General features: G+C 45.0%; 1 protein-coding gene across 4 annotated transcripts in view; it reads right to left on the reverse strand.

The window, feature by feature from the left end:
• Positions 1-23,928, reverse strand: part of EPS8 (epidermal growth factor receptor pathway substrate 8) — a 203,459-nt gene that overhangs the window by 58,702 nt on the left and 120,829 nt on the right. For all 4 annotated transcript variants that reach the window (XM_053257487.1, XM_053257482.1, XM_053257486.1 and 1 more), the window contains exons 4-6: positions 11,494-11,561; positions 6,993-7,154; positions 5,430-5,579 (exon numbers count right to left, since the gene is read on the reverse strand). In XM_053257487.1, coding sequence (XP_053113462.1) covers positions 5,430-5,579; positions 6,993-7,154; positions 11,494-11,561 — 380 coding nt within the window. The remainder of the gene's footprint in view (positions 1-5,429; positions 5,580-6,992; positions 7,155-11,493; positions 11,562-23,928) is intronic.

The raw sequence follows: 23,928 nt of genomic DNA on the forward strand, positions 1-23,928 counted from the left end.
TTGTTTGTCTTCAGCCAGGTCTTTGTGCAGTTCTGCTGCCTAGCTTTAGTGCAGAGGTTCTCAAACTAAGGCCCCCAGATGTTGGTGGACTACAACTCTCATCACCCCCTGCCACAATGGCTGAAGGCCATCAACACTGGAGACACAAGTATGAGAACCCCAGTTTAGAATCTTTTGCTCGAATCTCCGATCCGTAGTAACTCGGATGGAAATTTTTATGTTGGTCCAGCATACAGCTCATGGAGTTCAGCAGGCTCTCCTAGTGAGCAATCATTTTGCATCTGCCTTCTCTCCTCAAGCGACTACTTTGCACCTGGCGACAACTGATGGAACTCAGGGTCTAGTCAAAAACAAAGTAGATCCCACGAGCCAAACCTTTGTTCTAGGGTGCACATTCCATTCATATGAGGGAACTGGCCATAGGTGTTGGGCAGAATCACTACCCTGTGTGAACTGAGAAGATGCCTAGATAGCCTATCACAGAGTTCTTAAACTTGGGTCCTCAGATGCTGGTAGAGTCCAGCTTTCCATCGCCCCCAGTTGCAATGATTCTTGGCCTGAGTGCAGCATCAAGATGCGACTTGCATGATCACAGATGAAACACCAGCAAGAATCTTCTTATGATCTCCTCCCATCCCTTCAAACACACTGCTTTTCAACAGGGTTCGTCCCACAGGCTCAGCTGTGAATCCTCAAGTGCCTGGACTTGGGTTGCATTTTCTTTCTCCCCACCCCCCACCCCCAAATCTCTCTTTCACAACCAGAACAGGAGGTTCTGCCACCACTTTACTTGGCTTTGAAAGAGAAAAGAAAAAGGTAAGACAATTTCACAGAGAACAGGCCTATCAGGAGCTATTAGTCATGATTGCTAATAGGGATCACTGAATACCACCTGCTGGGCACAAAAACAATAGTGGAAAGCCGTCAGCTTCATGCTCGGTTAGTGAGCACCCAGAGGCTTCTGGTTGGCCGTTTTTAGAAAAAGACCAGGCCACTCTGCAGCTACCCACCATGCAATCCAGAGGAAAAAGATACATGTCTTTTAGCATAGGGACTGTAGCTCAGAGGGCAGAGCATCTGCTTCGCATGCAGAAGGTTCCAGATTCAATCCCTGCCATCTCCAGGTAAGGCTGGGAGAGACTCATGCCTGAAACCTTGGGAGAGCCACTGCCTGTCGGTGTAGATCAGGGCTGCACAGCTTTGGCCCTCCAGCTGGACTACAGTTCCCATCACCCCCCAGCCACAGTGGTCAATAATCAGAGATGATGGGAGTTGTAGGCCAACATTTGCAGGAGGACAGAAGTTGTGCAGCCCTGGTGTAGACAAGGAGTTCCCAGCCTGTGGTGCTCCAGATGCTGCCGAACTACTAATCTCATCATCCCCAGCTACAAAGGACTGTGGCCCGGGGTGATGGGAGTTGTAGTTCAGCAACATCTGGAGTACCACAGGCTGGAAACCCCTGGTGTAGACCAATGTTTCTCAACATTTTTGAAGTCATGGACCAGTACATTCTTTGTGCGCAGTTTCCCAGACTAGCAGTTAGTAAAGGGGTCTCCCCCGCTTGCCCCGACCCCCAGGCACCCCCCACCAAACAATTTTAAGTTGGTGGGGGCAGGAGCTCTCTGGAACTCATTTCTAGGCAGGCAGCCTTTGCTGCTGGGATAACGTTCATTTTGCTTCCTCAAAATGAATGTAATCCCAGCAGTGAGGGATGTCTGCCTAGAAATGAGCTCTGGAGAGCTCGCCCGGGCTCCGTGGATCCCAGGCCCCGCCCCCTTTGCACGAGACTACCTGCCTAGAAATGATCTCCAGAGAGCTTCCAGCAGTGGTGGCCCCCACCGGCTCGGAATTGGTTTGGGGGGAGGGGCTAATTCATCATGGACCGGCACTCAACTCCTCACGGACCAGCACCAGTCTGCAGACCGCCAGTTGAGAAACACGGGTGTAGATGATGCTGAGTGAGATGGACCAATTGTCCGACTAGGTATAAGGCAGTTTCCTATGTGTTCCCCTCCAACCCAGTGCACTGTGCCCATACTGTAAACCCACATGTGGACAGAGCACCCCAATCACCCCAATGATTTGAAGTAGTTTATCAGTCACATGTTTAGACCCAGTTGAGATGTTCTCCCTCACATGACTGACTATGTGGCAGTGAAGATGGTGAACTAGGTCAGGGAGGAATGATGCATGCACCCTCACTCCTGATTGCAGCCAGCTACCATTCAAACTGGCTCCATTGTGTCTAACAATGGCCAAGCAGATGTCTTTGGGTGCATGAGTTTGTGGGCTTCCACTGTTTGCGCCCAGCCTCTGGTGGATAAGTGGCAGTATCATTCAAACTGATTCAGTCCCGGAATACTGAACAAATCTTCTGCATGATCTAAGAAGGCTGTTCATGGGTTCATTAGGAAGCAAACACATTTTAAATAATAATGCAATCGCTTCGGAGGATGGTGTGGAAGTTGCCTGCTGAAACTCAGATTATGATTTTCTAGCATATTGGAACTGTGACATGTTCTTGGACTCCTCTTTCATTGTCTTGGGAAAACAGACTCTGTTAAGTAGTTGCACAGGTCAGCTAGATGTTTTTCTATTACGATGGCTGGAACGGTTCCAACAGCTTTAGTATGCAACAGATTGTGCTGTGTAACGTGTATTAAGATAATATAGTAAAAGCGCTGTGGCTGCTGGAGGAGATCATGAGCTCCCAATTAATTTGTTTACTAGGACTTAAAGGGAGAAATTACATATTTGTATCTGTCTAGCACAGTGAACATTCAAAATGTGATGAACGGAGACAATTTCAAACGGCAAACTTTGTGAACATCTGAGAATTCAGAGATGCTGATAAATGCCCACATCCACCTAAAGCTATCAGCATTAACTGGTGAATGTCTGAACAAGGAGGTGCTCAGAGGCAGAGAACACATGCATTTTGCATGCTGAAGGTCCTAGATTCAACTTCTGGCACCTCCTGTTCAAAGGCCAGATAGCAACATAGGAAGCTTCCTTCTACCGAGTCAGACCATTGGTCCATCTAGCTCAGTATTGTCTACACAGACTGGCAGTGGCTTCTCCAAAGTTACAGGCAGGAGTATCTCCCAGCCATATCTTGGAGATGTCAGGCAGGGCACTTGGTATCTTCTGCATACAAATGTGCAGGTGCTCTTCCCAGAGCGGCTCTGTACCCTAAAGGGAATAGCTTACAGTGCTCACATGTAGTCTCACATTCAAATGCAAACCATACAAGTATGCAGGTGCTCTTCCCAGAGCGGCTCTGTCCCCTAAGGGGAATAGCTTACCGTGCTCACATGTAGTCTCACATTCAAATGCAAACCAGGACTGACCCTGCTTAGCAAAGAGGGCAATTCATGCTTCCTACCACAGGTCCAACTCTCCTCCCATAGTAGGCTTATGCAAAGATTCGGCTTCGAAACAAGCTAAAGATTTGGCTTCGAAGCTAAAGAATCTGCACCTTGCTCCTGGCCCTGCGTAGAGGCAGCTGCTCCTCCTGCTTACCTCCATACAGAGCAGGCCATACACAGCACCTAGTAGGACCCTTAAAGGGAAACACTTCTATGGGAGCCTCAGAGACACTGTGGAAGGTGTGCTAAAATGCCCAGAAGGAATCCTGGGAGATGCAGTCTTTTCCTAGCATTTTCCACATAAGAGTTCTACGAGGAAAAATCTGGGAAGGGCTACATTTCCCAGCATTCCTCATGCACCTTCTGAACTGTCACTGGGGCTTCCCTTCCCTTTATGGGACCCCTCAAGCGCTGTGCACAGATTGCTCTGCATGGAAGTAAACAGTGGGGGAGGCTGCCTCTGCGTGGGGCTGGGGCAAGATGTAAATGATGCAGCTTTGAAACTGAATCTTTGCATAGGCCTGTCAGGTGGCAAGTGACGAGAAAAAGCTCTGCCTGAGCCCCGGGAGACTCCTTGCCAGTCAGAAAAGACATCACCAGACTAGATGGACCAACGGTCTGCCTGAGGAGAAACAGCTTCATTTTCATACTTAGATATTTATTCCTCCACTTTCTGGACCTTTGCCAGCAAACGCCGACAATCACATTTAAGTGCCTGTCAACGTATAGCTCCGAGTTTTCAGACATTTGCAAAGTTTGTCTGGGTTTGTCACCATATTTCCACATTCACTGTTATTTACATATCCGTCACCGGGGGTGGTGGTGGTTGGAAGAGAAAAACTCAACTATGTACAAGTCGATAACACAGCAATGCTAGACTTTTTAAATGAATCTTCTCCCTCCAGAATTTCACAGGAGCATCTTAGTCAGGAGACAGCAGAATGTCACCTCTCAGGTCCCTCAAATTCATTCAGTGTGGCACAGTAAACGAGCCCAGCAATTTGCATGCGAGCCCTGAGGGCAGGAGCCCAGCAGAGTGAAGTCAGAGCCAGGCCTCTACAAGAGCAAGAAACAGCCGGAGGGGACTTGAACTTTTCAGCTGAAGGGTCACAGCGCCACACTTTATTTTTGCTACGCGTATCTCTGCTGTGCGCAAAGGTGTGCGCTGTAGTGAACAGATGAAGTGTGGAGGGGAGATGTGCATCTCCAGGCACTCAGAGATGTTATTTGTTTAAGGGAGGATTAGACCATTTTTCAGCCCAGGTTTCCAATGTGACTAACGGGTGACTAATTAATGTGACTAACAGGGGCACACCTAGGTCATTTTGCATGCGCAGAGAGCCCCTAAATGGGCCAAAAACAGCTGGATTTGTCATTTGGGAGGCAGGTGGGCTCAGGGAGGATGGTTAAAAGTTTTTTTAAAAAAGCTTAAAGTGGTGCAGGGCAAGCACAAGGCAGTGGTGGGGCTCTGGAGAGGCCCCCCTCCCAAGAGAGGAGGCCGCAGACCTAATCACCAACGTCTGTGGCTAAATCCATCTCTGTTGACTAATTACATTAAAACAATTTAATTGGAGTGAAAAAAATAAGCAACAATATTTTAAAAAATGAGAACAGCAACGAGACATTGGTGAGTCATGCTGAGCTGAAAGTTTTCAAGTGAGAACTTTCAGCTTGAAAGAGGAAGGGGTTAGGGAAGTGCCGAAATGCGATTCGGCGTCCAAATCACTGGCACAATCCCTGCTGCTCCTCCCACCCGCCACCACTTCTGCAATCCTGATGCTCCTACCAGATATCTTTGTGCACCGGCAGGGCGTCTCCCAGCTACAGCAGCATGCAACGCCTGCAAACACATGGCCGCTGTGCATGTTTCTGATATCTGGGAGGAGCACCAGGATTATGGAAGTGGTGGCGAGTGGGAGGAGGAAGAGGTACGGACCTGCTCTCCTCCTTGTTCAAGGGGCTGTGGAAGCCCTTGATTTTAAAGGGATTGTGCTGGCGATTGGGATGCCAAATCGCATTTCGGTAAAACCCCATGCGCTGGATTTCTGTCTTTCGCCTTACCTTAACCTCATCGCACTGGAAAAGATGAAGATCTGCTTTGCTTTGAGCTGGCTCTTTGCAGACTAAGGCAAGGATGGAGTCGTAGTTGCATGAGTTCATCACAGCTTGGCAGTGCTGAATTGTGCTCAAGGGGAAATTCTCCAGTTCATTCTGCAGGGAGAAGGCAGGAAGGGGGAAGAAGAGAAGAGAAAGGCCTTCCATTAGGGGTTCAGATCCATGGCTGACATCCTAACAGTGCACTCGCAGGAGAAGGTTATGCTTCGCTAAGTCTGGAACTTCCATTCCAGATTACTGCTGTGCTAAAACAGGCATGGTTGCACAACAGTTGTGCAACTGTTGCCGATAGGTGTCTGGGCAAACTACAGAGCGCTGGTTATTACCTATAAAGCCCTGGACAGCTTGGGCCCAGGGTATTTAAGCTACCCTGGGCCCGAGTCACTTGTCTTCTTAGTCATGCACCCTGTTGCCAATTAAGACCATCGGAGTACGTCCATCTGCGGTTACTACTGGTTCATCTGGTGGTGGCTCTGACTTTTCTGTAGTTGCCTAGGGGCTGTGGAACGCACTCCCTGTTGAAGTCAGAGCTGCAGCATCTCTGACAGCCTTCCGAAGAGCACTGAAGACCCAACTGTTCACTTGAATTTTTAATTTGATTTTAATCACCCGTTTTTAACTGCCGATTTTATTGTTTATACGGCATTTACCTGAATCCAAGATTAGGTTTTTTCCCAGTTTCTTCGATGTTAGTAATTGGGAGGTCATCTTAAATTCATGTCATCTTAAATGTCATCTTAAATGCCCTTAAATTCAGGTCATCTTTTGGATAAATACAGGTATAACCTGTATTTAACCTCTGTTTTTAAGGGGGTCTTCTTAAGTTCAGGGTCATCTTCTATTTAGATAAATACAGTAGCTGTTTTTAACTAACTTAAACTGCCATGAGATGCTTGTATTTGGCAGTATATAAATGCACTAAACAAATAAAATAAATAAACGTGCGGCAGGCCTCATCAGTTTTAAAGGGAACTTTTGCACAAGGGTGCAGTTTTGCAAATCCCTGGTTTGCAGGACAACAATGTGATCTTCTTGCGCTAGCAGAACTTTGTTCGCTATGTAAGCGCTTCATTAGTCAGGATGTCAATCACTGAAATGCATCCTCTATATATATTTCTAAATTATTATTAGAAGTTTTATTGTTTTTAAATTTTCTGTTTTATTTTATTGTGTGCTGTTTCTACCATGTAAAACAGCTGAAGCAGGTGTGGGCAAACTTGGCCCTCCAGCTGTTGATCTACATCTACAATGGCTGGGGATGATGGGAGTTGTAGTTCAACAGCAGCTGGAGGCCAAGTTTGCCCTCCCCTGACCTAGAGACAAGAATTTTGGCAGTATTAAAATGTGAAAGATAAATACATATATTCAATGCTTGGGATGTTCTGTTCTGGATACATAACACTGCTCACCTGTAAAATGGTACTCAAAGGGATACAAAGCCCTTTCTCAGAGATAAATCCTCTCTTTTCCCACTTTGAAAAGAAGCCTGTCCCACTCAGGGGCTTTTACCTTGGATTCCAAGTCTACCAGACTGACAGCTTTGTCATCCACTTGGAGAATCATATCTTGCGTCCAGACCTTGCCTTTGGCATCCAGCAGTTTCAGCTTCCTTATTCCGTCATCGACAGTGATCATGGCCTCTTTCCGATCCAAAACGAAAGTAGTTAAGTGCTGATAAGCAACGAGTTTGCGGCACAGAAAACAAAATTTAAAAGAAAGATCGTTTTAGAGAGGCAGTGGGTAACATTGTATTAAGGTGATTTAAAAAACAACAACCCACCTCTCAGCAAAACAAACAAGCTACCTAAGTGGTTTACAAACAAAAAACATGAATCATTTCTATTTTTCAAATCTATCATATAATGCCTATCTGCCTGAAACTAGCCCCCAACACAGCTAAACATATATATGTATGTGTTAATACATTCATATTAAAATGGAACAATAAAAACCAGTTAAAAACAATCAGTCAGGGAACACAGCCAACACCATACAGAAAACAAACCAATTTCCATGTATGATCAGTGACTAATCAACAGAAGCACTTCTAAACATGTAACATGTTGTGCAAGGTTATGCCAGCATTTCTGGTCAGCCTGCACTGAACATAAGAACAGCCCTGCTGGATCAGGCCCAAGGCCCATCTAGTCCAGCATCCTGTTTTGCATAGTGGCCCACCAGATGCCTCTGGAAGCCACAGGCAGTCCTGCTGCAGGACTAAGGAAGCACAGGTGGTTTTGCAAAGAGACAGCAACTACACAAATACATAAAAGTTGCACACTTGCACTTGAGGGACACAACTTACATTGGAAACAGAAGTTGTGTTCCCAAAGTACAGACAGACAAATTTAGGTATCTGAGCACTGGCACACTTTCACAAGACCACCGGTGCTTCCTTAGACACCCGCCACAGTGCAGGCTGATTGGAAATACCCAGGTAACATTATGCAACATGTGGGTCAATGGTCTTAACCATTCTCCTAAAACTAAAGCGTGAGGTGGCTAATTAAGCCTCTCTAGGAAGCAAATTCCACAAACAGGGTGACACAACTGAGAAGACCTGGCACTTGGTCACCAGCTGCCATTTTTCAGATAGCAGGGACACCCTCAACAGGGCCTCCTCAAAGTCACAAGCGGGGAGAGAAAGAGAAAACATTGCTTCAGATAACCAGGATACAAACTAGTTGTTCAGGGCTTTAAAGGTCAGACACAACAGGTTGGAAACCAAACAATTACTTAGCCCTGAAACTAACAGAAAAACTCCAGTTTCTCGAAAGGGTATGGAAACTAACATTTAAAAGGGCTTTGTTGTTTGTGTGGCCAAAGGTGAGCTGAAACACAGGTGAGCCAAAACACAGGTGAGCCAAAAGGGCCTAATTAATTTTCCATAGCCTCTGTTCTTAGCTTTCCCTTTGCTTTCACCTCTGCTTAAGTCCTTGATCCTGTGAACATACTGGGAGCTTAAGCACGCTGAAGGGTTATCTTGGAATCACCAACTGCACAAACCAGTCCTATTTTAATAGGATGACAGTCCTCTTAAAATCCACTTTGGAAATCTGAACTCTGTGATCGCAAAGAGTGCTAACCAGCAAAGACTGGTTTCCAAAACTAGACCTGCTTCCACTCTTTCAAAAGGATCTTTATTACCTGGGAGGCCCACAACTGAGATGCTAAAGGCAATATATCCCCTTCTCCCAGCCACCACTTTAAAATGTTTTTGAATAGAGCTGCAGCCACCTTCAGCCCAATCTCCTCCTCAGTCATCTCACAAAAACCACAAGGTAAGTGCATTACACAGAATGACGCCTGCTAGGTTGAATTCTGAATGGCAATCCAGAGCATGATACTTTTAACTAAGGTGTTATTAGACGGAAGTTGTAAGCAAGCAAGCATGCAAATAAATAAATAGATATTGGGGTATTTTTAAACAGCATATTCCATCTTTTTTCTGAAAAAGAAGCCATGTGGGTTACATGAAATCTGAGACACCTCCGCAAGCCATTATTAAAACTAAAATGATCAGCAGGCAAAGAATAGCAGCATAAAATAATCAACCTGTGCTATAGGCTGGTGGAACAGAAGCATAGATTTTCATGCACCCAAGACTGAACCAATGCTGGTTCATTGCCACTTGAGGCAAATGGCAATAAGCTAACCTGCGCCCATCATCAGCCCTTCTTACTGGGCTTAAGCCGTCGCTTCCACCACACCACATGCTAGCTGAACCCACCTCTGCCTCTTTTGTTGACCTGTCCCAATCTTACTGCCCAGACACCACCCTCTTCCCCCTCGCCTTCTGGAGCATGCTGCTGCTGCTGCTGCTTGAATGCCAGTGAGACAGTGTGAGGTGTGCATCCAGCAGTGGTGGCATAGGAAGCTGCCTTATACCGAGTCAGACCCTGGGTCCATCTAAGTCAATATGATCTACATAGACTGGCAGCAGCTTCTTCAAGGTAGCAGGCAGGAGTCTCTTTCAGCCCTTTCTTGGAGATGACAAGGAGGAACTTGAAACCTTCTGCATGCAAGTGCTCTTCTCAGCACACACAGGTAGTCTCCCATTCAAATGCAAACCAGGGTAGACCCTGCTTAGCAAAGAGGACAATTCATGCTTGCTACCACAGCTAATTTGCCTGGCTGTGGTAGCACCATTGCTGTGTTCTCTCTTCTTTGTCTCATCCTTGCTATATTCACATGTAATGGGAAACCAGTGTTGGAGGGGCCTGAGGTTGAATTTCTTGTATGTCTGAATGAGTGCAACTGCGGTTCGGACACAAAAGCAATCCAAGGCTTCCCTCCTCAAACTCCAATTTGAACCTTCCGTTTGTAGTGAGTTTCACTGCTCCCACCTCAGGTTTCATGTTTTGGTCATTACCTCCAAATGCCAATGAGCTCTTACAGGAGTTGAGGGAGGAAGCTCCTCTCTCGCTCTGGCTGTGATTGGCTGCCCGATCTGTCCTTCATTCCAGAAGGAAGCCCAAGCAGCCAGGTCCTCCTCCTCTCTGCAGTCTCCCTGTCTGCAGCTCGGGTCCTGGCAGTTACATCTGAACGTGGACAGGTAACCGAGTGGGGGGAGGATGGAACCATGTGCCCATAGGACCCCAGTTCCATGTTATGTGTGGGTGTGGCGTCCGTCTATCTCCCCTCCAGCACCACACTTGCTTGGAGAGAGAAAAGGCGGAGGGAGAGAGCACATGTGAGCGCATAGTGCTGGTGAAGGAATTGCTACTGCTGCTGGATGCATACTCTATGCTGCTGCAATGAGGGGAAAGAGGGCAGAATTTGGGCTGGTGAGTTGTGGGCGGGCTGGTGAGGGAGGTGCAGGATGGGGCTGGCAAGAAATGCCTTTATGTTATGTCATGTCATAATTTAAATATTTTATACTTGGTTTTGACGGGGTCCTGTCTTTCATTTTTTTATTTACAGTACTTCATTAATGTTATATCGTTTTATTATTCCGTGAGCCACCCTGACTAATATTGTACTGGAGGAGTGGGAGATAAATCTTTTTAGAATAAAATAAAAAAGTAGTGGTGATGGTGAGAGGGGTGATGGCCCCAGACAGACAAATGACAGCTACGGTGGAGGGAGAGGGAGAGGGTGCCTGCAGTTGCCGCCTTAGGCTGTCGCTTCACCTTGCCTCATGAGGGAGGCGCCCCTGACTACCACCGCAGGGAGCAAGTTCCATAATCATAGCATCACCATGAACTTAGCCTTGTGGAGATGGCAGCTGGAACAAGAATTTCCCACATGAGCTCCAGAGGTAAGCAGGGGATCCATAGCAAAAGTGTTCCACAAGGCGACAGACTTCATGACTCAGTACACAGCTTAATGTTTACTCTTCTGATTGTCATTTTTCTTAGCAGCCTCTCTCTCGAAGCAGACCCAAGGCAGGCTACAAATTCTCATTCGAATAATAATCAAATAAAATTATCATTCGAAGGAAACCAGAACCACTGAAGCAAACATTTATTTGCTACAGTCTTATCCCCACTCTTCCTCCTAGGAGGAGCCCATAAGCAATCTCATATCCTAGGGAAGCATATGTGGTATGTGTATTCCCTGTGCATTTTATTATTTATTTTTTATTATTTACATTTTATATCCCGCTCTTCCTCCAAGGAGCCCAGAGCAGTGTACTACATACTTAAGTTTCTCCTCACAACAACCCTGTGAAGTAGGTTAGGCTGAGAGAGAAGTGACTGACCCAGAGTCACCCAGCAAGAATCATGGCTGAATGGGACTTGAACTTGGGTCTCCCTGGTCCTAGTCCAGCACTCTAACCACTCCACCATGCTGGCTCTCATTTTAATCTCATAAGGAGTGAGTTTAGGCAGCAACTGTGCAGATTTCCCAGCCCAGATTTTCCCAATTCAAGTTCAATACTCTGTCCACTAAACCACACTAGTTCTATCTACGAAGGGGAATGGTAATTATATAAATAACCAAAACTGTGCTTAAATACCCAGTTTAGCACAACAAAACTAATTTTGGGGGCTGAAAAATTTCTTACCTCCACATGATACTGCGATGTTTCGGATATGCTGCTGACACTATCGCGTGCATAATTCTTTCTTTGTTCTGATTTAAAAAAAAAAAATGAAAAGATTTACCATCTTGCTTGCAGGTTACAGATCTGTATTTGCATACAGCTCGTTTACGCTGACATGCATAGAGAAATTACCACCCTTCAAACAGGTTTTACACGCAATGAGTTAATCAGAAGGGAAAGGAGGTGCAGAGCACGCTGAGAAGAACTGTGAGAAATCCATAGTTAACCTCTGTGTGATACTTAACAAAGAGCATTTTTATTCCCTTCAGTCTGGACAAATTGATGGAAGTCAGAATTTGCTGCAAACTTCCGATGACCCAAACGGTGAGTGAAAATGTAGTGGCAACACCTCTGAGGCTCCCTGTTCATATATACAAAGAGTGAAGTCAACAAATGGGGTCATTGATAATCTGTTCAGACAATCATTTTATTATTATTTTTTAATTCAATTTCTATACTGCCCTTCCAAAAATGGCTCAGGGCGGTTTACACAGAGAAATAATAAATAAATAAGATGGCTCCCTGTCCCCAAAGGGCTCACAATCTAAAAAGAAACATAAGATAGACACCAACAACAGTCACTGGAGGTACTGTGCTGGGGGTGGATAGGGCCAGTTACTCTCCCCCTGCTAAAGAAAGAGAATCACCAAGTTAAAAGGTGCCTCTTTGCCAAGTTAGCAGGGGCTTATGAATGCATTGCTCATCAATCACGAACACATTGCAGGTCCATGCTCTTACTCCTTCCTTTACCCCCAGGGTTTCTCATGAGAATATAAGAGCATAAGAGTCTGGTTGCATCAGACCCATCTATTCCAGCACTCCTGTTTTCCAAAGTGGCCCACCAGATGCCCCTGGAAAGCCACACGATCAGGAGATGAAGGCACGACCCCCCTCCTGCCACTGCTCTTTTACGTCTGCTATTTGGAGACATCTTGCCTCTGAGCCTGGAGGCAGCCTATAGCCCAGTAGTCATTGTTAGACCTGTCCTCTGTGAATTTGTCTAAGCCCCCTTTAAAGTCATCCAAGCTAGTAGTTATCACCACATCCTGTGGCAGAGAATTCCATAGGTTAATTATGTGCTGTGTGGAAAAGTGCTTCCTTTTGTCATTCCTAAATTTCCTGGCAATCAATTTCATGAGATGACTCCTGGTTCTAGGGTTGTGAGAGAGGAAAAAGAAAGTCTCCCTATCCACTCTCTCCACATCATGCATAATTTAATAAGCCCCTATCATGTCCCACTTTAGTTGCCTTTTTTCTAAACTAAAAAGCTCCAAATGTGGCCTTACCTCGTAAGGAAGTTGCTCTAGCCCTCTAATCATCTTCAGCCAACCTCCTGATTGAATTGCACTATGGCAGGGGATGATGGGAGTTGTAGTCCAACGTTATCCAGGCACCTAAGTTTGAGAATCCCTGCCCTAACCCATTTCTTCTTATAGTTCTGACCATAACTTGCCATAATTTCAAAACGGGCAAACTATGGTTACAGCCACAGTTTGAAGATTCACAAGTCCCAATTAATGAAGTCTGAAGCTAAGAGGAAATGAAGGTAAGGTGCACATGAGAAAGGAGGATGGAGCCCAAGGCTCATTGCTGATCCTTATTCTGGTTTGGATGATTGTCTGAACTGAGCCAACATGTAACATCCTTGATTGTGTCAAGAAGCTCCTCAAAACATGGCTTAAGAACCCAACAGATCATTCTTATATAATATGGGGGTATTTGCAGATATACCATATTTACCTGACTAGAAGATCCCTCTGGATTTAAGATGACCCCAGTAAAAGTTACAGTTTAAATACAGATTATACCTGTATTTACCTGAAAGGAAGAGGACCAGTGTTCCCTCTAACAGGGATTCCCAGATGATATTACTACAACCCCCAGAATCCTCAGCCAAAGGCCATTGCAGCTGGGATTGCTGGGAGTTGTAGTCAACCTCTGGGAATCCCTGTTACAAGGAACACTGAGGGGGACTCTAAATTTAAGACAACCCCCCAATTTCTAATATCAAAGAACTTGGGGCGAAACTAGCCTTGGATTCAGGTAAATACAGTACCTCAGCAAATTGTATCCAAGCAGAACACAGAAATATAGTTATCTGCAGAAGATCAATTCTTAACACCAGCAGCAAAGGAAAGCGGGCACATGAGAAACACATGCTCCACTGCTTGCAGCAACGGGCACTTTAAAGGAAGTTAGAAAATGTATCCTACACTTGGAACCTGGAATATGACATCAGGTGTGCTCTTTGCAGAAGTCAATCTTCTTGTATGACATTGGACAACAGAGTTCAGAAACAGCACAAATGAAGCAACTGCTTTTATTGTGGGCTTTTCTTCTTTTTCTTTTCATTTTTTTCAAAGCTGGTGGAATGTCTACTATTATACCTTACAAACCTCAGCCAACCTACACGACACAGAGTGTCACACAGCAAGAGGACTAAGTTTACAGGAATCATGCAAACCTGGCAACATGGCCTACTAGACCTGTTCAGAGGAAATGCCTCCAAGAAATGGCATTGCAACGGACCACAGACAACCGCTGGCACCGACAGGTCAACAGGAAGTTGGCAATTGATGGTGCTGACATGGAACCACTTGCGATCAAGCTGAGATGGCTTCTAGATGGGTAATTGGACTCTTCAGGTTTGCCAACCTACACATTTATATAGGTTTCAATAAACTGGTTTTAACAGTCATGGTTTCACCCAAATAGTTTCAGGAATTGGAGCTAAGAATTAACAATTCCTAGGCCTGCATAAAAACTACTGCTCCTAGGATTCCCTGGGGAAAGTGATGACCATTAAACCAAATTATTTATAAGGCTTATACCCTGCTTTTTCCCCGTTGCGCTCTCCCAGGTGATCTCCTAGCCAAGCAGCTTAGAGCAGGGCTGTACAACTTTGGCCCTAATGCACATTTGTTTTAGATTGTGAGCCCTTTGGGGGCAGGGAACCATCTTTAAAAAAAAGAATTCTCTAAACCGCTTTAGAAACTTTGTTGAAAAGCGCTATATAAAATACTGTAATAGTATAGATGTTGGACTACAAATACCATCATCCCTGATTATTGGCCACTATGACTTAGATTATGGGACCTGTAGTTTAAAAACAGCTGGAAGGCCAAAATTCTGCAGCCTTGGCTTAGAGGTTCAGATCTGCTTAACCTCAGCAGTAGAACTGTGTTATATTTTTTCAGAGCACACACTCTGGTCAGTATAGTGTTGACTGACTTCTGAACCAAATTCAACTGATGCTCTCCAGACCTGACCAAAATTGAACAGAAACCCAACATCAGAGTCTGTTTTTAAGAAGTGTTCCAGGTGACAGGTTCTGAAATGTAACATGCAATCCACTATTGTTCCTTCATAGGCATTGAAAATAAATTAGCATGCTTAAAAAAACCAAGGAGAAAAACCAGATCTTAGCAGCACAAAAGGAAGACACACCAAATAATTCCTAGAGATGTTTCTACTGCTCTTTGAGTAATGCTTAATGCTGCAAATGCAAAAGTATCATCTTGAAGACATTTTCTTCTTCTTAGCAATAGGAAATATATACCACAGACATTTTCATCGCCAATTAAGTGTGGCTTCTGCCTTAGTTTAATACAGAAGTAGATTACCTACAGGATTGCAATCATGATCAAGGCAAAAAGTTGGTCATCTGGGGATGAAAGCAGTCACGTACCCAAGATGCAAGATTGCTACTGAAAAGAGCAGCCCTGCCTCATACCCCCCACCCCCCGCCACCTCTCTCTGGTAATGTCTAGCAATATAAAAATGCAGGACAAATGTCCTCATTGTGGTACGGGTTTCTCAGCCCTGTTCTACTTCTTTGCCTGCTAGTGGGCAGGATGGGCACTAACAGTACTGTGATGTAACATCACGTCGTTTGGATCATTGGATGTTACTGGGGAGAATGCAAAGCAAGACTGGTTTGGATGGCAGTCCAGCATCTGCCATCATGTCTAGTTCCAGCCTTAGTTAAAGCAGGACTACCCAAGGAGTTTGCCTAAGAATTCATTTATTTTTACTAACTTACTTTTGTTTGACTAGATTATTATTTTTTTTACATTCTATATCCCGCTCTTCCTCCAAGGAGCCCAGAGCGGTGTACTACATACTTGAGTTTCTCTTTCACACCAACCCTGTGAAGTAGGTTAGGCTGAGAGAGAAGTGACTGGCCCAGAGTCACCCAGCTAGTATCATGGCTGAATGGGGATTTGAACTCGGGTCTCCCCGGTCCGAGTCCAGCACTCTAACCACTACACCATGCTGGCTCTCTATCAAATGCTGGTGTGTGGCCTGGATGTACCATCCTGACCACTGCAATAGTCATATCTTTAAGGCTAAGAAAGCTCTGTGCTATTTACACTTTTGTTGTTCCAGTTGCAACCAATTCATAATGCTGACTTTCAGGTTATCACAACGCCTAGCCGGTACAATTCTGCAGCAATTTCTACGAGCCCTCAAGCCCCCTGTCTGAGATGACAGAGGTTTCCAACCTTGGGTCCCCAGATGTTGTTGGACTACAACTCCCATCATCCCCAGCCACAATGGCCAAAGGCTATAGGAACTGCAGACCCACAACATCTGGGGATCCAAGATGCTTATGTCAGATATCATTAACTTGGGTGCCATTTATCGGGGGGAGGGGCAAATTAACTGGAGCAACAGGGCCCAGTTTTAAGAACCCCTGCTCTTGAAACCTTTAGATATCATCATCATCATCATCTGGAAATTATGCAATCAGATTTGAAACAGGAGGAGAAGAAATGTCTCCTTTTATATTAAATAAATGGGCTTTCCCCAAATAGACATATAAGTGCCCATCATTTTTATAGGGTAGGGAAGGAGTAAGAAAGAAAGCAAACTGCTAATGTATGTAACTACCATGTTTGCAATTTGACTGACACACACAGAGAGAGAACAGTGTGCAGTGAATTCCAGAATACCCTGGAACGTGCAAAGAAAAGATGCTGAGGAACAGACTCAAGGGTGCATGGGAGAAATCCCCAATCATCTCCTCCAATGCTAATTAGTTCATTATTCCAAAGAGCCAGTGCTAGGGTGCTTTGATCTTTAAAGAGACTGACTATTTTTGCTTTTGCAGCATTTCTCTCTCGCTCTCAAACACACACACACTTCACACACAAATGCTCACAGCAGCCAGTTCTTTAGGCATTTGCTACCTTTCTTGGTTTTTTGCTTGGATGATGATCTGAAGAAATAAAATCCATCCGCTCCTGACAAAATACGGGAATTAAAAAAGCACAAGTCTAGTTCAATCCAGCACCTATTCATTACTTCCATTCTCGAAGGTGACAGGGTAATCGTGCTAAATTGACTGGCTTTCAGTGACAATCTGGACGCTGTGCGGCAGGAAAAGGCAGCAGCAGAGTGAGGCAAGCAATAATTACACTTTTCCTTTGCAGCAAACAAAACACAAGGAGGATTTTCGTTGAGGGTCACTTCACACGTTATGCTGAGGCAAATCCAGGTTTGCAACCAAGTTGTATACTCAGCAGAGAACTGTAGCCAGCCTCGGCTGCCTGACCAGTTTACCTGAAGGGCATGCATTCATACTGCAGATCACAGGAATACAGGACGCTGCTTTAAACCAAGGCAGACCATTGGTCCATCTAGCTCAGTATTGTCTACACAGACTGGCAGCAGCTTCTCCAAGGTTACAGGCTGGGATGTGCATGGAACCGGCTCCATTCGAGCCAATGGTGGGGCAGGGGTGGCTTTAAGGATGGGGGAGGGTACACTTACCCCTACCCCCACCCCCGCCATGCTTCCTCCTCCGGTGCTCTGTGGATAGTCTGTCAGGGTGGCAGCGTACCTCCTTGCTGCCCCATTGTTTCCCTGACCGGCAGTGCTGTGTACTGCTGCCCCGCTGGACTATTTATCCACAGAGCGCCGGAGGGGGAAGTGCGGGGGGGGCGGGGCAGGCGGGCAATAAGTGCACCCTCCCCATCCTTAAAACCACCCCTCCTATGTTTGAACCAGTCAGAATGTGGGGGTTCTGAACCTGTTGGGTGTTCTAAGAATAGAATGCCTAACAGGTCCGTGCACATCCCTATTACAGGCAGGAGTCTCTCTCAGCCCTATCTTGGAGATGCCAGGGAGGGAGCTTGGAACCTTCTGCATGCATGCATGCAGACACTCTTCCTTACAGGCCCCATCCTCTAAGGGCAGGGCTGCTCAACTTTGGCCCTCCTGCAGATGTTGGTCAACCATTCCCATAATCCCTAGCTATTGGCCACAGCTGGGAGGCCTACGTGGGTGGCTCAAAGCTAACAACATGGTCCAAGAAGAGGCTTATAGGGGCATTTTCCTTCCACATGTTCAGTGCATTTATTCAGTGCAAATAATATTTGTGTGGCCATCTCATGGTAAAATGGTGCAATGACTGAATATGTCTCGCAGTCTATTATCATTTGGATTTGGTGACAATACAAAGGATCATCACAAGACAATCGGTTTTCTTCTCATGCTTGCTAAGATTGGTGATATCTTTGTATCTACTAAAATGGTTAAAATGTCTGATGCATAGCTTATCTCTGTGGTGGGCAAGAGGTTGTACTGTAAATGGCAATGTGGAATCTCTGCAGGTTTTTTCAGCCTTATTATCCTATTCTTTAAGAAAGGAAAAATAACATTTCTGAAAAGAAGAAAAGGTTGGGGAAGTCAACATAAAACATAACACAGCCCTGCTGGATCTGGCCCAAGACCTATCAAGTTCCCCACATCCTGTTTCCCACTGTTTGTCCACCAGATGCAATCAGGAGGCCCACAACCAGGAGATGAAGGTATGCCCCCTCTCCTGCTGGTGCTACCCTGCAACTGGTATTCAGTGGGATCCTGCCTCTAAGCCTGGAGGTAACCTACAGCCATCAAGATATAGCCAATAAGAACATAAGTTCTTACTGCTAACTTGGCAAAGAGGCACCTTTTAACATGGTGATTCTCTTTATTTAGCAGTGGGGAGCGTAACTGGCCCTATCCACCCCCAGCACAGTACCTCCAGTGACTGTTGCTGGTGTCTATCTTATGTTTCTTTTTAGACTGTGAGCCCTTTGGGGACAGGGAGCCATCTTATTTATTTGTTGTTTCTCTCTGTGTAAACCGCCCTGAGCCCTTTTTGGAAGGGAAGAATAGAAATCAAATAAATAGACAGAAATTAGATAGATAGATAGATAGAGAGAGAGAGAGAGAGAGTGGGGCCATGCCACCAGCACTAGCATGCCTGTGAGCTCCACCCTTTGCACATGGGGTAGCAGGTTTGAAAAAAAGCGCTTAAGTACATACAGCAAAACAATGGTAGCCTCTCCTTATAGAACCCCCCATAACTGGTGTTCCCAGTGGTGTAGAGCAGGGATCCTCAACGTTAGGCCCCCAGATGTTCTTGGACTTCAACTCCCAGAATCCCCAGCCAAAGGCCACTGCAGTTGAGGATGCTGGGAGTTGAAGTCCAAGAACATCTGGGGGCCCAACGCTGAGGATCCCTGGTGTAGAGAAGACGCTTCTTTTCGGATCTGCTGCCCAGCACATGAAGGTCTGGCAGCTGGGGCTGGTTAGCACAATCCTGTTCTCCCACCATACATTTGGTATTTTGCAGGGAGGGGGGGAGATGCATGCATAAGGCTCAAATATGGAGCCAAACCATATTTGACCAAACCTTCCATCCTCTGCTGGCCTGGCTATCTATCCCAGGCTCTGCCCACTTTTGGCTGAGTAGAGATCTTCTAAAAGACATACCTTGTGCCTGCAAGCCTGTAATCCACTGCCTTTCAGTTAAACCAAGCTTGATGCTTGGTGAGTGTAGTACTGCAGCTACGCAATCAGAAGGTTCAAACAAGAGGCCATTTTTAATACAGGCAAACCTTGTTACCCGTGGAATCTATATACACAGTTCCATGTATTCATAGGTTTCTAATTGACATGCGATTTCATTTCTGTGGATACGGAGGGATTAAAACCTACGTATCTGCAGTTCCTCGAGGGCTGGAAGTAGCCAAAGTCACTTCCGGCCACCATTTTGTCTGGAGGAGTCAAGAGGAGCTATTATATCTCCCCCATGATTTTTCACAATTTGGGGGGCATTTTGTGGGCGCGGGGTGTTCCTGAGTATATGGGAGCATGGTACAGGAAGGTTTTACTTATTTTCATGTTTTTCGCTGTTCTTTCGCATTTCCCCCACCATTTGGATCCATTCTGGAACCTAACCCCCCTTCTCCCATAGGCATAATGCCTCATTACTTGCAGTTTCATTACTCGTGGTAGAAGGCGAGGAATGGAACCACCATGAGTAACGAGGTTTGCCTGCAATATTTATATCAGGCTTTTCAACAAAACAAGTTTATATAGCCGTTTACACAGGAAAATGCATGTGAGAGTGAGAGTGTGAGGTTCAAAAAGGGCTCACAATCTAGAAAGAAACACAAGGAAGGCAGCAGGAACAGCTGCTTAGAGAGAAGTTATGGTGGGCTGAACAGGGACTGTTGCTCTTCCTTTGCTAAATATTAGACAGCCATCATTTTAAAAAGGTGTGTCTTTGCTCAGTGTGCCGGGGTTAAGTAGGCTATAATGGAAGGCAATCTAGTTATTAAATCTGAAGAAGCCAATTGAAAATTCAACAAGTGACCTTGTGGGTAGCTTTCAGATAACCGGTCATGTGGCAGAGATTAAACATAATCACAGAACCTTTGTCTCGCTGCAGTTCTTAGGATTGAACAATGCATTGATTTATGGTACAGTAATGGTCTGCCTTTATGCTTTAACTGTCCATTTAATAACTCTTCCTCTCCAGGTCCCATTATAGCATCTCATCATGTCTATCAACACATGAAAAGAGTTATTAATGTGGGGGTGGAGGGAATCCATTCTAATCGTCTTAGGCAGTGGAACATAGGAAGCTGCCAAATACTGAGTCAGACCATTGGTCCATCTCACTCAGTATTGTCTACACAGACTAGCAGCGGCTTCTCCAAGGTTGCAGGCAGAAATCTCTCTCAGACCTAGCTTGGAGATGCCAGGGATGGAACCTGGAGCATTCTGTTCTTGTCAGAGTGGCTCCATCCCCTAAGGGGAATATTTTACAGTGCTCACACTTCTAGTCTCCCTTTCATATGCAACCAGGGCATACCCTGCTTAGCTAAGGGGACAATTCATGCTTGCTACCACAAGACCAGCTCTCTGTGCCTATTGAAATGGCTTGCTAATGGAGCTAAGATTTGCAAACACACTAGCATAAGCACCAGTAACTGCTGACCCCTAAGGTAAACCTAGCCCTTCAAAGAGGGATGTGCCACAACTACCAAGTTGGAGACAACAGAGTAGAACCACCACCAAACTCCTCTAAACTGAGGTTCCATGGGTGGGGCCAGTGGGGAGTGAATGAGAGAGCCCTGCACCAGCTCAGCACTTGCCTATCCTCCTATTGCTGGACCTTGAACTGGAAATTAAAATAAGCTTGCAAGCCTATGCCTACTTGAAAGTTTGCTATATCAAAGCAAATAGTACTTTGACTGATTAAGTGCTGTCAAGTCAGTGTCAACTCTTAGCGAGCACATAGATTCTCTCCAGGATGATCTGTCTTCAACTTGGCCTTTAAGGTCTCTCTCAGTGGTGCATTCATTGCTGTCATAAACGAAACCATCCACCTTGCTGCTGGTCATCCTCTTCTTCTCTTTCCTTCAACTTTCCCCAGCATTATGGACTTCTCAAGGGAGCTGTGTTTTTGCATAATGTGTCCAAAGTATGATAGTTTGAGCCTGGTCAATTGTGCCTTGAGTGAAAATTCTGGATTTATTCTATAATCCATATGTTTGTTTTCCTGGCTGTCCATGGTATCCTTAAAAGTTTTCTCCAGCACCCAAGTTCAAGAGCATCAATACATTTTCTATCTTGGTTTTTCAAGTCCAGCTTTCGCATCCATAGAGTGTCACAAGGAAAACCACTGCCCAACGTTTCTAATCTTTGTAGGTACAGACACTTCACGGCATCTAAATATCTTTTCCAAGGCCTTTATTACAACCCTACCAAGTGCTAGCCTGTGGCGTATTTCTTGACTGCTTCATCCTTTACTGTTGATGGTCTATCCTAAAAGGCAGAAGCTATCCACCACTTCAATGTCTTTATTATCAGTTCTGAGGCTGGTTGCTGTACCCGTTGTCATTAGTTTAGTCTTCTTTACATTTAGTCATAGTCCCATATTTTCACTGTGCTCCTTGACTTTTACTAGAGCTTGCAGATCATCCGTATTCTCAGCTATCAGAGTGGTGTCATCAGCATAGCACAGGCTATTGATGTTTCTTCCCCCAACTTTAAAACCATGCTTATCTTCTTCCAATCCAGCTTCTCTCAGTATATGTTCAGCATATAAGTTGAATAAAGAAGGAGAAAGTATAAAGCCTTGTCTTACTCCTTTGCCGATCTGGAACCAGTCTGTTTCACCATGTTCCATCTGGACTGGACTGTGGCTTCCTGTCCTGTCTATAGGTTTCTCATAAGAACAATGATATCTTCTGGGATGACCATTTTCCTGAGGATATTCCACAACTTGACATGGTCGACACAATCAAAGGCTTTTCTGCAATCAATAAAGCACATATTGACTTCTTTTTCATATTCTTTGGCTTTCTCAATTATCCAGTGTGCATCAGCAATGATGTCTCTAGTTCTTCAGCCTTTTCTTAAACCAGCTTGACCATTCGGCATTCCCCTTTCCACGTAGGGCTCTAATCTGTGTTGGAAGATCCTGAGCATCATTTTGCTAGCATGTGAAATTAAGGATATTGTGCGGTGGTTTGCGCAATCTGTTACGTCACCTTTCTTTGGTACAAGTATGTAGACTGACCTCTTCCAATCTGTTGGCCACTGTGTCATTCTCCAAATTTGCTGACATAGTTTGGTTAGAGCTTTGACTGATTCTTCTTCTGTTGCCTGCCATATTTCTGTAGCTATTCCATCAAGTCCTGTAGCCTTCCAACTTGGTAATGACTGGAGTGCTGAGCTAACTTCATCTTCCCATACTAGAGGTTCTTGCAAGTAGGGAATATCTTCTAGAGTATCTTGGATGCTGACGTCTCTGCTGTACAGATTTTCAGTATACTCTTTCCATCTCTGTTTGATCTCTGAATCAGTTACTATCTGTCCTTTGGCATCCCTTAACATACCAATTTGAGGTTGGAACCTCCTTCTGAGTTCAGAGATCTTTTGGAAAACTTTCCTTGATTTTCCATGTCTATTTCCATCCTCAAGGTCTTTACAGATGCCATTGTAATACTGCTCCTTCTCTATTCTAACAGATTTCTGAAATTCCCTATTAAGTTCCTTCCTGAGGTCTTTATCTTTCTTGACTTTGGCTTCTTTCCTCTTCTTGGCAATTTCCACCATCTGTTCTGACATCCATTTTGGTTTCTTCTGTTTCTTGGTCTCTTTTCACATTTGTCCTTAACAACTTCTTTGATTTCATTCCACAGTTCCTCTGGTTCTCTATCAATGAGGTTCAAAACTTCAAAGCGGTTCCTGATGTTCTCCTTGAAAATGGTGGGTACGTTCTCAAGATCATATCGTGGAAACTGGATAGCTTTGTTTTTCTGCTTTAGCTTGACTGGAACTTGCACATGAACAGTTCGTGTTCTGTTCCACAATTGGCCCCCAGCCACTTCTTTGCTGTTATAACTGAGCTCCTCCACCTCCTTGCACCAATAATGTAATCAATTTGATTTCTGAATACTCCATCTGGTGATGTCCATGTGTATAGGCACCGCTTTGGTTGTTGAAGAATGTGTTAGCAATGAAGAGATTATTGGCTTGGCAGAAACTAATAAGTTGTTCTCCTGCTTCATTTCTGTTTCCTAGGCCATATAGGCCAACTGTGTTTTCCTCCTTACCTTTTCCAACTTTGGCTTTCCAGTCTCCAACCACCAGCATCCCATCTTGCTTGCATGTTCTGTTAATTTTAGACTGAACTTGAGCATAAAACTCATCAACTTCCTCTTCTTCCGCATCAGTCATTGGGGCATAGACTTGAAATACTGTCATATTAAATGGTTGTCCACGAAATCTAATTGATATTAGTCAGTCACTGACTGCATTATACACAAGTACTGTCATTGCTATATCCTTCCTGACTATGAAAGCAACACCATTCCTTCTTTGTTTTTCGTGTCCTGAGTATTAAATGGCATGATTTTCTGACTGAAAGTGTCCTATTCCAGTGCACTTTAATTCACTGATGCCCAAGTTAGCCCAAGATCTGTAGTCGATTCATTTCATCTTTCACTGTGTCGAGCTTTGCCATATACATGCTTCTTACATTCCACATTCCCATTGTAATTCTGTCTTTGCAGCTTTGGATTTTCTTTTCCCGCATGGCAACATCAG

This window comes from Hemicordylus capensis, chromosome 5, assembly GCF_027244095.1.
Source record: "Hemicordylus capensis ecotype Gifberg chromosome 5, rHemCap1.1.pri, whole genome shotgun sequence".
Lineage (NCBI taxonomy): Eukaryota > Metazoa > Chordata > Lepidosauria > Squamata > Cordylidae > Hemicordylus > Hemicordylus capensis.